The sequence below is a fragment of the Manis pentadactyla genome, chromosome 12 (genome assembly GCF_030020395.1).
Source record: "Manis pentadactyla isolate mManPen7 chromosome 12, mManPen7.hap1, whole genome shotgun sequence".
Lineage (NCBI taxonomy): Eukaryota > Metazoa > Chordata > Mammalia > Pholidota > Manidae > Manis > Manis pentadactyla.
The window spans coordinates 41,284,342-41,298,914 of record NC_080030.1 but is presented as its reverse complement, the minus strand read 5'-3'; the positions used below and the strand labels follow the sequence as shown (position 1 = coordinate 41,298,914).

General features: G+C 36.4%; 1 protein-coding gene across 2 annotated transcripts in view; it reads right to left on the bottom strand.

Moving 5' to 3' along the window:
• Nucleotides 1-14,573, bottom strand: part of RGS17 (regulator of G protein signaling 17) — an 84,055-nt gene that overhangs the window by 10,111 nt on the left and 59,371 nt on the right. For both annotated transcript variants that reach the window (XM_036911887.2, XM_057489082.1), the window contains exons 3-4: nucleotides 5,275-5,364; nucleotides 3,571-3,805 (exon numbers count right to left, since the gene is read on the bottom strand). In XM_036911887.2, the coding sequence (XP_036767782.1) occupies nucleotides 3,571-3,805; nucleotides 5,275-5,364 (325 nt within the window). The remainder of the gene's footprint in view (nucleotides 1-3,570; nucleotides 3,806-5,274; nucleotides 5,365-14,573) is intronic.

The following is a 14,573-nucleotide window of genomic DNA, read 5'->3' as shown; positions in this document are numbered from 1 at the left end:
ATATTACATTAAAAAAAAGAAAATTTACTTTTGAAAAAATGCTATTTTTTAATTTGTTTTTAGATTTTTCAAAATTTAAAATCTGGCCTTTTCCCTTCTTGAAATGTATTCTACTCCATGAAATAGAAGTTAATATTGACTCCTGAATGCAGACATCTCTTACATAACAAAATGCTCAGATATGAAAAATGCATAAAACATGCTCTTAAACAATGAAATGTAATTTTCATCATGCTGGCTTCATGAAAGAAAATAAGTTACATATATATAATTTTAAGAATATAGACTTTCTCTATGTTTAACAAAAAGGAACATGATAAATTAAGGTAAAATGAAAGTCTAGTGAAAAAAATGGGGCTCTAGTTAAGAATAAATCCTGACAATTTTTAGCTATTAAGTCATTACCATTTTATAAATGACTCTAGAGTTCATCTTCTTTAAAAATATTCTGAGTAAATACAAACAGTTACAGAATTTCAGAGGTAAAACAGCCAGATTATCTAGCCCCCAAACGGGAAATAGATCCCAACTGGTTTGTAGTGGCTGCTCTGAGAGAGATGACGCTGGATCTGGGCACAGCAGTAAGGGGGCCATGACTGATCAGCCGTGTCACCTGGTGGGAGAATGAAGTCGTAGCACAAGGGCCTCACAGCTGCCACTCTGGATTTGGTTTACTCTTCTCTGTGCCCATTTTTATTTTTATTTTGTAAACTAATCAACTGAATACTGAGGCCCAGAGAAGTGAACTAATGTATCCCAGGCCACACAATGAGGTTGAAGCAGAGTCAATTCTAGAATCCTATACATCTGAATTTTAGTTCATATTCTCACTACTTTACAGTCAGGGCTCTCTTGATGCGACTTGTGTTCTCTCCAGTGTTGAAAAACAAAATTTAAAGGCTGATGATTTAGTATCATCAAAGAGTTAGAAGTGTATTGTGGCTGATTAGGAATTGGCAAGTTTTTGCATAGAAAGTTCGATCAGATATAATAGTTTGGAAAGGACTCTGGGATAGCGAGGCCATGTGTGCCACATTGTGAGTGTATCAGAGTCAAGACATATGACATGATTCAAGAGTAAATATATCTATACCTTGGCTCAAAATACAACTTTTTAACAACCATCTCATTGCAAATACCTACTTCTGGTTTATTTGTTTTTGCTGCTTAATAATCAAATGTAATTACTATGTTGATACTGAGCCATTAGTTGGCTAAGCAAAGGCACTTCATACAGTCTAATAATTTTCATTCTATGTCAAGAGTTAATTACAAGTCACCACCGATGTAGCAAAATGTTAAAAATTTGAATTTCACCTATCTCTGTCTCTCCTTGTAGCAGTTTGAGGATATTAGAGTGGGTAATGGCCCAAATGTAGTTATTAGAAAAATAAAGGAGAGAATAAATACAGCCTTTAAACTAAATATTTGTCTATTTAATTTAGGAAAGATCGTGTTCTTGATCAGGAAGTAATATTTTAATGACTTTCTGGTGAAATTCATTGTCAAAGTAAAGAAATTAGGCTAACACAAAACTTCATTACTTCGGCAAATAGAATGAAAATCTAAGTTTATATTTCAATAATTAATAATTATGATAGTTCTAAATTATAGCCCAAAGAAGTAATTTTGTGAAAGTACGTATTTTATATAACTGCATCAGTTGGCGATATCTGATAATTAGGATATGTGAGAACAATGAGAAAGTGTTTCCCATACAAACTAAAAATTAGAAAATGTAGACTGAAAAATAAAGGAGCTATATGAATTTACTATGGAGCATACTTGTTCTACTAATATTATTCTAAAATGGAACATCATTATTTTAAGATGATACATAGTGCAGAAGAATGGACTGGAGAATCCATACAATTATTATTTTAAGATGATACATACTACATATTTTGGGGAGAGAAATGGGCTAGCTAATCTTCCCAAAGACTCTGTAATTATGTGTTATTATGGCCAATAGAAGTGTCTTTGGGCACAACTGGATCATTTGATATATTTGCCATGTAATGCAATATTAAAATAAAAATGATAAAGTAATTACCAGTTAATTATACTAATAATATCAAAGTAGAATTGATCAGACACTGCGGTTCTAGATATACCAGAAACCTGAAGACTCTTTTTAGGTTGTAGAATTATATTGGTATTAGAAATACAAAGTGGCATCAGTAATAAATGTATTGAGGCTACAGAAAAAATTCTCTCTACCTTGTTTCAGTGAATACTTTTTCAATGTTAATGCAGGAAATTAAGAATAAAATAATCTTTTGTGTATCCAATTTCAAGGTTTCTTGTTTTGTACAGACAATATCATTGGGGTTCTCTGGAATACCAATGGCACTTAAAACCCAATACATTTTTCTTTAATTACTTAGATATATCTCACTGAAGTGAAACAGCATTCCAAGCATAGAGATGGATAAAGTAGACACTAACTCATTTTTTAGGTTTCAAGATAAGGAGGGTAAGGCAGGTTGGGGCCACACCAAGTGATGAATGAAGCATTTATGAGCACAGCCTGTTTCTAGGGGTCTTCATAAATGCTCCCAGAGGAGGGGGGTGCAAAGGCTGCAACTCAGGGAGAAGAAAATGCCAGGTCAGGACATTTAGATGCATAGTTAAAAGTCACTGTGGTTTCAGAAAAACAAAAAAGATAAAAAGAGGGTGGTGTGGAGAAAAGAAGGCATTCTAGGAACCTCCAAGTTCAAATGCTTTAAAGCCCCTCATAATTCTGTCACTCAGCCCTCCGGAGGCATGAGCACAGTATAGCCCTTCCCTGGCCAGATGCTTTTAACTCTGCTAGCTGGAACATTTCTTAGGAGCAAATTAACTTTTTAAAAATTAATGGAAAAGTGTTAATTTGATTGCTTGAAATGTTCTTTATTAGATACATTCTGACAATGGAAAAATGGCTTGCACTTTCACAACAGGAAAAGTAGAATAAGTAGAGTAATGGCTCTTATCCATCTCTCCCTCAAAAACATTAATGGGTCATAAAGACCCATTCTTCAGTTCCGTAATTATTCTATCATAAGCATCAACAAACATGGCAGGTTTAGGGTTTTGGTGTCTTTTATTTTTGAGGCCCTATACCAGAGATTTTCAAACTATTGTATATGAGGAAAGTGTGTATTCCTGGGTTCTATTTCCAAAAATTCATTTTCAGAGGACTGGGTTAGGCCTCAAGAATGTGTTTCAAATGCCCCAGGTGATTCTCATACTGGTGCTAGGGATTGCACTTTGAGAAGCACTACCCCAAGGTAAATTCTTCTTTTCCACTTTAGTCTAAGTCATAGCAAATTTTATTTAACAGGCTCCCTAATGTTAGTTTGGAAAAGCAGTAGACTACCACATGACTCAGCCAGAGACAAATGATTAAAGCATAGTGGGGAGACCTAGCCTTCAAACACCTGTTCAGGTGTTTGGAATCTGAAGCATCTACTCAGAGCAGCCTTCTAGCCTGTCCACACCCCCATGCATTACCCAATTTGGACAATGGTCCTTTTAGGTTCACCCTTGGTTTTAGGAAGCCCATATCAATGTTTCCCATATTTTTACCTCTTTTGGTGATAGTATAGAAATGTAATCTTCATATATCATTCTGGCCTTTTCTTCAATTACTTTTTTGTTCTGCTCTTTCTTTAAATCTTCACAGGCAAGCCAGAAAAGTAGGTTCTCTTCACTGTATTCTGTTCGGAGGAACTCTCTGAAAAGGTTTCTTCCAGCTGGGGCCTTCATCATCTTGTCAAAATTTTGTGACCAGGACAAGACTTCATCTGATGTGGGGTTTTGGCTGCAGAGACAGAACAGGGCCATTATCAAAACCAACTCTAACTTAGGCTCCCTGCCTAGGCAAGGAGCCAACAGAAATTAGTTGCTGCCATCTAGTGGTCAAGGACACTCAGTCCGGCCTGATCCGGCAAAACTGCCAGGACTAGGTTAGTAACTTCTGGGTCTTGACAAAAATTCATAGAGGCACACACTAATGTTAGGTAGCCGAGCTTTCAAATAGCAAGGGGCTATACATACCATGCATGTAGTCGTCAGAAATTCCTAGTGAAGCTTGGAAATATTCAATATACCTTAACAATATGTAGCACCTCGATAGAATCAATCTACACCTTACATTGAAGGGCAAACTGAAACTCTTTTGTTTGCATGATTTTAATTTTTAAGCCATAAGATACAGTTTATCTTTTCATCTCTGATAGCTACCTTTTGTCACTGGATCTAAAATAAGAACACATCATGTGCACTTGTCATTTGTTTTCCTATACTGTAATAATTATTTTATTAAATATTATGAATGAAATATTACCCATTAATGGAGTTATCCTAGTTAAAAAGCACAGGGGATTTATAATGATGCTGAGGATGATTTAGATATCTATATTCAGCTTTCACTCATTACTTCGTGCAGAAATCACCAGTTATTATTATTACTCCCTTTGCTTATACGTCAAAGAAATGGCAGAGAACTTAGAGATTGTTCTGGTTAAATTGTTCCTGATCTTGCTTTTCCATTTATTGATCTATTTACTAATTTCCAACCTAAAATATATTTGGTCAAATAAGTACTTACATTTTATTTTTCTTACCTTTTTGACCAAGTATTTTAAATAGATTTGTTACTATTCCAAAATGTTTGAACGTCCTCATTTAAAAAAATTTAAAAGGCAGAAAATTTACCATGAAGGAAGCATCAATATTAAAACCTTCTCAAAAGAGGCAGAAAAAGAAAGCTCCTATATACCATTATACAAATGTTCTACTTGTATTTGAATTTTATTCTGTAGATATTAGATTTCAGCTTCTCATTTTGGAGAAAATACTTGGTTAGTCTGTTCTAATGGAAATGGGACCAGGGATAAGCTGGGTGCCATTTCTGATGGACTTGCGTAATTCCATATCTTTCTTTGTGTTTTAGACTTTTCCCCTATAAAGAGAATAACTTAAAAAATATTCTCAGAAAAGGGAAGTAAATAATTAAAGCAATTTGGGGAGCTGAGTCATGTAAAAGAAGTTATTTTTTGAATGCGATAAACTCAGGCAATGTTTTAGCTGATATCTTAACAAAGCTAATAGAAAAATGGGTGGAAAGCAATTGCAATTACAAAGTAAGATCTCCCAGACTGAGTAAGCATTCATTTCACAAAACCATTTTGAGGAGTATACTAGGAAGCAAGGGATGATACTTAAACACTGAGTAGCTGTAAACAGTATGTAAACACAAGACATGATGACAGCGTGGACCACACTTACCATTCCTCCAGGACCTGGATACTCTCCATTTTTGTGGTGTGTGTGGGTCTTCCTGCACTTTCCCCTCTTTCTTCATTCCTAACAGTGAGGCTGTAATGTAGTATAGCACTTAATTTTGTTTAGGGAAAGCCATGACTTAAAGAAAAAACTTGCAGGACAATATTTCTCAGAATAATTTTATTTTCAATTATGTGTGAAAAAAGAGCAATATCATTTTTAAATGATGAAAGAGGAAAGGAAAATAAAGGTAAGAAAACCATTATTTAATAAAATAATAATAAATAGTAATCCTAAATTGACATTGTTATACTTTCTGACTTCATCCTTATATTATTTGAATTACTTAAAATCTGCAAGATACTTACATGATATATGCCTTACTGTTTGATATATATCACATGTTACTCCTTGGAGTAGTCATTTTGACTTTTGGTTAGTTCTATTCATTATTTGTTTTCCATTCATTTTTTCCCCATTGATAACCAGAAGATAAAACAAAATTTGCTAAATTCATATCATCCTTCTCTGCAGACCAGGTGTTCTGTCACTCAACCATCATTCCTCCATCCACTTAAATTCCAACTCCTGGATTTAAATTTGATTTTTGCCTTTGACCTTTCATCCCTTTAGTCAATCTCCAGTGTCTTGAGATGGAGAGGTCAGCCAGTCTGAGGGCTTGGAGGGAGTAGCATTGGGTGAGAGAAGTCTGTGTCTCTCAGACATAAATTTGGGAATTCTACAGGATTACAAGAGCTAGGATAATCTCATGGGCTTTAGTAACCCAGGACAAAAAGAAGAATTGTTCTAGTCAGGTAAACTAGATAAGCAGCACCTAAGGTGAAATGCCCAAAGTTCTAGGTGTAGACTAAACATCATGGGGCAGGTTATGGGCAGGCCTAGCAGCAGGTGGAGAGGATGAGTCAATGGCCTCGGAAAAGTCAAGTTACTGAATTGGCAAACTGATCCCTCTGTCTCCAAGCCGAGGAACTTCATGATAGCCTGTTGGAAGCAAAAGAACTTCAGATAACATCTCTTTCATTTGTTCATGCATTCACTTTTTCAACAAGGGGAAATTGTAAGTATTATTTTTTACGGTCTATTATGTGCTAGGCACTTTCTTTTTACCTTTAATTTTATTATTCTCATTTTGTAGATTAACAAAGTGAGGCACAGAGCTGTCTGGTAGATTGGCACAAGTCAGCCACTAAATACATGTTATAGTTGGAATTTGAATTCAATTCTGTTGAGCTACCCTGTAATTTTTACTGGCTGCCTATTATGAATCATGCTGATAGGTTCTATGGCAATATACCACTTAATTATGTGAATGCAGAAAAGCATCACTAAATATGGTTGGTTGTGGTGGAAAGAAGGGGTTTAGTGGGAGAAGGCTTCCCAGAAGTAGTTATTCTTAATCTGGAAAGCTTGCTAAGGGATGCTGAGACGATGTCTCATTAATTCTTTCTTTCTTTCTCAGGGGCAAGGGATGAGTATGGTGAGAGTGTAGCAAAGGGAAGAATTTAAGGAGCAGGGGCCAACCTACAACTGGAAGTGAAGCTAGATAGGAGAATTTAGTTGAAAAAGTAGACTATCTGGAGAAAAGAGAACCCAACAAGAATCGGAAAGGACTCTTTTGTCATAAAAAGGACACTTCAGTGAAAAAAAAAAAAACTTAATAGTGAAATAAATTTAGTTCTCCTCCATCAATTTTTAAGGAGAGTAGATTTACTGGTGTAGAATCATGGAGAAAAAGAGGGATGCTTTCATGAAAGTGGCATGGACTAAAGAATTCTGGAGAGCAGAAACTGTAGCTAATTGCCACCCAAACACCCAGCAATCCGCTAGCGCTCTGCAGGGAGGCAGTAATTCCGGGGTTAGAGCCCTCACAGCCTTCAATGTGGGCGAGCTATGGGGAAGACTGGGAGGTGGGATTCAGAGAGAGCAGCACAACTGTTCAGGTCTCTGCTTGTGGGTACTTGAGAATGTGTTTGTGGCTTGAGGTAGCTTAGGACACCTCAGTACATAATGCTGCTGCATCCTAAGGTATGTGTTTGGGAGGAGATTCATTAACTTCTCAAAGTCCCTTCGAGTAAGAGTGCTTCTCTGGAATCTGATGCATTTCTAGTAATTATGGACAAGTGGGTGGAAGAGGTAGGATACATCACTGAAAATGTCCTGTGAAATTTCCTGGGAGAAATTAATGATGCCAAACATATAAAATATGAAAAATTTTTGTAAATTCTAGAAAGATATTTAACTAGGAAATTAACACTCATTCTGACAAGCTTTACTGAGCTTATATATGTGTGTGTGCACATACAGTAAGCTACTTGAAAATATTAGGGAAAGAGCCCGTGTTCACTGATTAAATAATAAACTCCTTGAGAATTTATGTGTTATGTTTCCACACAGTGTGCCACACAAACTCAGATATACTTCATTTTATACAACATCTTTGAAAAAGTTTGTTCTCCATGGTGTCTTTGCTGTAGAGCAACAAATCTGGAATCCACATGCGTGACTCACAAGTTTCTGAACATGAATTCTGGCTCTTCTATCTGTTTCTGTGATATTTACAGACATCTCAAATGCCACCATATTAGAGTGATCATCATGAAATATTGGGTTGTGTTTATATCTTTAATTTCTACAGATGGTAAAATATGGGCACACATTTGTACTAAAACTATTTATAATAGACATTCAGTAAATGCTTAACTGTTCACCCTCTGTTCCATTTCTTGATCTACTATTGGACATAACATTGCCCTGTAGAAAGAAATTGACCTTCAGTGACCGACAAATGTCTTTTTAATCAACTATCCTAAAAAATGTTTCCAAAGTTCCAATTATCAAGAACCACTGGTAATCATTTTTTTAAGATGAAGAGAAATAGGGAAATAATAGGACAGCTGGTCATAGACTGTTTACCTTGCCTTAGGAATGCCTCCTATCTGTTGCGAATTTCACTTGATCCTGTCCTAAGTAATATAGTGAAGTTTATTTAAGGTAATAAATTACAGGAAATATTTGCTCCAGATCAACACATACATATTATATAGGCTTAAGACAAGTTCTTAAAAGAAAACATTAAGCTTAACAGTAGTAAAGGGTCACATGGATACATTTTTTTCTCCACTTTTACAATGTTTGTAGCATTTTAAACTAACATTTCTACTTTTTTAAACAACTAAAGAACAGAATGCATGTACAATACCTACTGTGCGTGTCTTGATCAAAGCTTAAATATTTTATGGAAGAAAATGCTAATAGTCTAGGCTAAGTACACTAAAATTAACATTTGAAATTCCTCTAGAAATTTCCTAAAAGGGTGACTTTGCAAAGGGAGAAACACATTTGGTATATGTGAGAAAACAAGGAAATATGCCCTCTTTGTGTGTGGGTTTTTTCTTGGCTTGTTTATGGGGAAGTTTGGATAGTGTGGTGGGGAAAACATTACCATTACGGAGTTTGCCTACTGATTCATCATCATGGATATGTGTGGAGCGTATTTTGGAAGACAGTCTACTTTTTTTAAGAAAAATAATTGGTTCTTAGGGACAACCCCTGAAATAGTTGCAAAAAAAGGTGAAAACTTTCCAGTAGCCATGGTAACTCTGGGAAAGAGGCTGATCACAAAAACCACATATATTTACACAAAGACTCAACTGAGGAATCAATAAGATGCTTACATTTAATACAGTATGACATCAAGGCTCAATCAAGAGCCATTTTGGTAAAGTGCAGCTACTATTCAGTATTTCAATATTCTCACATTGTGATATCAGTTTTTCCTTTTTATTTAACAGCTTCTACCTCAAATTCCCAGTATAAAAATGAACTCAACATCCTTCATGTTTGGAAAAAGAATTGATAGGTTATTCTTTAAGTGTTTCATTTTCCTGGGTTAAAGCAGCATGGTAAAATAATACTACAGCTTTATTTAACAATCAACAATTTATGGATATGTATGAGACACCTGGTTTATGAAACACTGCCTAGTTGGAAATTCAAGATGAATAAGACAAGAGGATCTATAATTAAGGAGTTTCAACAGGTAAATAAGCATCATATAGCTTTACAAAGAGAGCTAAAATCAGGTACACATATGGGGTTTCTTAGACACAGGTATGGTATCTATACTTTTGCATGAGAGAATTGAGAAGGCTTTACAGAGAATATAATGATTAAAATGAGTTGAATAATGAGCAGGTGATTGGCAGATGGAGACCTGGACAAAGGGAATTCCAAGCAGAGGGGAAAAGTTGTAAAGGCTTTTGAAAGTGTAGAGGCTGGAAATTATAAAAGGGCATGATATAAATGTAGACCAAAATGGACAGGTAAGATGCTCGAGGTGAGCCATAAATCAGAACAGGTAGTGAGATGTGGTTATGTAATGGGTCAAGAAAACAGTGAGGTGGACTCCAAATCAAGATTACACTCACTCTTTGAAGATGACTTGCTTTCCATGTTTTATCTTCCCATTCTAATGGTAGAGGCCTGCTGCCCAAGGTTGTAAAGCAAGGATGAGCACTTGTGACCCAAAGGCAAATTATGACACATGCTTCATGAAATGTGAGGCAAACTGGTTGAATATTTAAATGACAATTCCAAGTTTACAAATGAAGACTCGCTCTTTGCCATTATCATAAAACACTTCCTCATACATTTCCTTCCTACTTTTTCCTCATAACAGTCCTGTAAGGTAAGTGGAGGATTTGTTATTAATCATTCCCATTTTATTTCAGAGTAAACAGTCACCACGGTTGGCTTACACAATGCCCACAAGTGAAACACACCAGGGCTATAGCACTAGGACTCACATCTTCTGACTTCCTGTCTTTTGCTATACAGTGTTGCTTCTCTTTAGATAATGGAATTTATTATGGTATTTTACTTTTCGTTATTTACAAAAAATGATTGCTCTTACATGTCTGGAAAGGGTAAACCTCCTATTATAAACCAGTGTATTGAGTGCAAATGCCCCCTCTGTCGGCATTACCCCACAGATACGAGTCTGTAGGAGTTATTGCCCAGTGGGAGTTTCTCAGTTCCCGGGGACTGGAGATTCCCAGAAAGGATTTCTTACCGAAGGTTTTGACAGCAAAGCCTGCAGGAGGAAGGGCAGAGGTGATGCCATTCATGACTGCAGACAGGTGTTGCTCCTGGAAAGAATCTCCCTGGGGAGCACAACTTGCTTCCATCAACAAAGCTAACCGCGGGGAGGGGAAGGCAGAAAGCAAGTCCTGAAGCGCAGCTTGGACAAGACTACAAAAGGCAGGACAAGGCACCAGGAGGCGGGACAATGCCCAGAAGCCAGCCATAATTTCAGGCATATAAAAACTCAGTTATAGTCAAACCTATGACTTGCACCTCATCTCTTTCATTTACACATGTTGAGTAAACTTGGTTTTGAATGGAGTGTGGGGAGATTAGAATGGCAGTTAGAAATTTGTGCCTGGAAATGTTCTACAACAGATGTCTAAAAAAATACACTGTCCCTGTAAATACTGATCCTATTTTGTGTAATAATGTATCCTATGTCATAAAATAAGTATTTTTGTTTGGCTTAAGCTTTCATTTCCTGAACTTAAAACCTCTCAAAAGTAAAAGAATCTGTTATTAAAAATCATTCCACTAGATGGCTGTGTTGTCTTTATAAACTTGAACATTTTAATCAAAATAATAGAAAACCAAAAACGTATCTGGGAGTAATTACCCTTATTTGGAAAACAAATCTATTCTTCTATGTGGAGTTCTGATCTTTCTAGGGAATCTGAAGAGAGCCATTCAATTTTTGTGAGGAAAAAATCAAACTCCAAGGGAATAAATTTAATCTTGGGAGGTGTGCATAACACACCTATTTGCCTTTCTGGTATTTAGAAAACGTGGATATACCCTGGCTCCATCCAATTCATTTGATTTAAGAATACTTTAATCTTAAAAAAGAAAGGCATAATTCTATTAACATTGTACTTATCCTTTTCAGTATTAAGTTGTTTTGAATGCTAATATCTCTTGCTGGGGTAATATGGAACTGAATTACATCATACATTCTTAGAATGAATTAATTGGAAAAAATTTTTAACGACCAACAGGCAAGAAATATTTGTTATTTAAAGTGTTTTAAAAGAGCCATTGTGAGAGTAGATTCTCCAACTTATTTCAGTTGCAGTTTGGGTTATATATAAACATTAGTTTCTTCTGATACATGGAAATGGAAGACAAATCTCATGTTCTCATACTCTCTCTTTGCTACCAATTTTGCACTATACAGCCTTCATTTAAAAAGATGGGTTTCAAAAATTCCCTTTTACTGTTGGTATTATGTTTTTATTGCAAACTCCAAGCCACGCATTTTAGGTTCATCAACATTAATTTGACTAAGAATGATAACTGTACTTAACAAGTTATTACGTGGTTAAAATACTGGATCTGCTATGTAAGCTTATGTTTGGTTAAATAACCATTACTTCTATTTGGAATAAAAAAGGGTTTCTTTTTTTCCTTTAAAATTAAGAGAATTACAGGACTGAATATTTAGATGTATTTTATATAATGCACACCAATCATCAGAATTTTCCTATTTCAGTTCTCAGTTTGATTGAAGTCCTATTTTAAGCTCTCCCTTCAACCCTCTGTAATTTTTCCTGTAAGTCATAATTAAGTTAGTGGATGCTTTTGTGGGAAAGCAAATATCTTGGATGTGAAAAGGCCAATGGACTTTTATTTAGTTAGCAGACACTATTATTAAAATGGCATGTAATCATCCACATCTTTAAACACATCAGTTAAGTTGGAACTCAAGCTTCTGGTTCTGGTTACCTCGTGTCCCTATCATAAAAAGCAGAGTGCAGAAGTTAGAATTCTAACAGTTCGTACTTAGAGAAACATCTGATAGCTGGCAGGATCACCGATCCATCCACCCATTCATTCATTCTTCCCTAGTATTTTCCAGTGACTGTATGTGAATATGTATGGGATGAGGCAGGAGCATCCTCGAGAACAATATGACTGAAGACAATAATCCTGATCTTTGGGGAAATTTAACCCACGTATGTAATGAACTTTCAACTCTCTGGGAATCCTCTGGCTGTGTGTGTATGCTGCAGGAATGCTAAATTATACCTGTGCTGGCTAATGTGAGAGTCAGGGAGAAATGGCCGAAGGACACAGAATGAAGAAATAGGTTCCCTTACACTTGCTGACATGTAAATTAAACATGCTAAATTCACAGTGGTCAAATTCTACCAAGTCAGGTAGTTTCCCTTCAGACTAAGAGTTGTGAGGAGGTGAGAAATAACATCTACTAGTAAAGGATTATTCAGGGGATGCCCTACAGTGTATGAATCCCTGAACTAACTGATTAATATATGTAACTAATCACATCTTACAGATAAAGAAACTGAGGCTCAGAGAGATTAAGTCATTTGCCAAAGGTTTAACAAAAAGATGTCATGAAACAAGGATGCCACCAGTCTAACTGCAGCACCACTGTTTCTTCCCTACCCTAGGCTGCTTCATGAATAGTAGGCTTTATATGAGGAAGACCTTATTAGAATTTGTGTGTGATCATTAAATATGGCAAGACTACATCTATTTAGAATGAAACACATGGAGTTATTGTTCCATTATTACTTACGAAATTGGTTGATTAAAAGGGCTCTTTACTTTAAGATAGTCTGTTGCTTTATATAAAATGTAGAAACGGCAGACATTTGCTTCCTACTTAGGAGCAGGGATGCACATTCATATATAGTCTATTGCTATCTGAAACAGGGATATGAATTTTATAGCATCAAAAATTATATTTATAAAACTCAATTACACAGAATTATTATACAATCAAGTCATATCCAAGAAGTGGATCTCATTGTCTTATCTGACAAAGAACAAGTAATTCCTGAGTGATGTCCTGAAGCAGCTGGTAGATTTCATTAGGTCTACCATACCTAGATCAAGAAAGAAAGAAAGCTGGGCCTAAGAGAGATAATGAAGAATTTTAATGAGAGGGACAAAAACATAGAGTTAATACTTATTTCAGTCAGACAGAGCACAACTGCGACATTTCATAGATAGGGTGGGGTACCAAAAATGTCTTAGCTGCCTACTTGTGTATTATTTGTATTGATTTGGAGAAGCTGGAAGCAAGTTGTTTAATATTGTTTAGATACCTAATAAATTTGGCCTGGGTTTTGAAGGGCTGAGGTTCATACTTTTCTACAAGTTGAATGATTTGCTTTCATTAAATCAAGAAAGGAACCCCAGCTTCTTCTGAACTGAATCTTCACCTGGAGAGAACATGGTGTCTCAGAAGCTTGGAAGAGGGACACGCTCATTTTCTCTCTCAGCAGCTTTTCTTTCTCTAAATTCCTCCTCCTGTGCACCTTATGGAGAAGCTTGATTCTCAGAGTTCACTGATAACCTCCTAGTTGGCCAGATGACAGACGTTTTATATTCTTATTGCATTGGGCCTTCTGGTCTATTTGCGACATCAGCTATTCCCTTCTTTGTGAAATGCTGGGCCGTCCTGGCTTCCATGCCAGCCCAGTGCGGTGTCTGTGTGATCTCTCAGATTCTCTTTGAGTGCCATGTCTGTGTGCTTCCACTGCTTTGTTTAAATGTTGGCATTTCCTGAGCTGTTGGTCTTTAGCTCACTGTGCCTACACCAGACCATCATTCTCATCTCTGTACACTGAGACTTCCGGATTGTTGTGTCAGATCAAGACTTGCCCTGTGGGCTCCCAGTTCATTTTCACAACTAACTCTCAGGCCCGCAACCTCCTATCTCAATGTGTTCTTGTGTGACGGGATCTCCAGCAGCCCGACCCCTCCAGCAAGCAGGGTATTGATGCCTCCTCTTTCTCATCTACTGCAAATTCTTGACAGAACACCCTAAGTTTTTCTTGAATCTGTAATTTCTCCACTGCATCTGTATATTGGGCCTCAACATCTCTCGCTGAAGCTGTTACGAAAGCCTCCTCAGTCTTGTCGTTTGTCTTGTCCTTCTACATGTTTTCCATTGCCTCCAGAGGGAAAAACTTAAAACATATAATGGACTCTGTTCTCTCCTTCCTTAATAATCTTTGATCACTTTCCATATCCAAGAAAACTGTACAGTCCTAACTCCTTAACATAGCACCAAAGATATTTTATTACTTGACACTCTCTCTCTAGTCTTCTTTGTCCTTTCAAACTTTATATCCTAGTAACACTAAACAGATCTTAGTGTCCTCTCCCAGAATCCTGCCTCTCTCTACTACTACTACCATTTCTGCTATATGAATTCTCCTAATTCA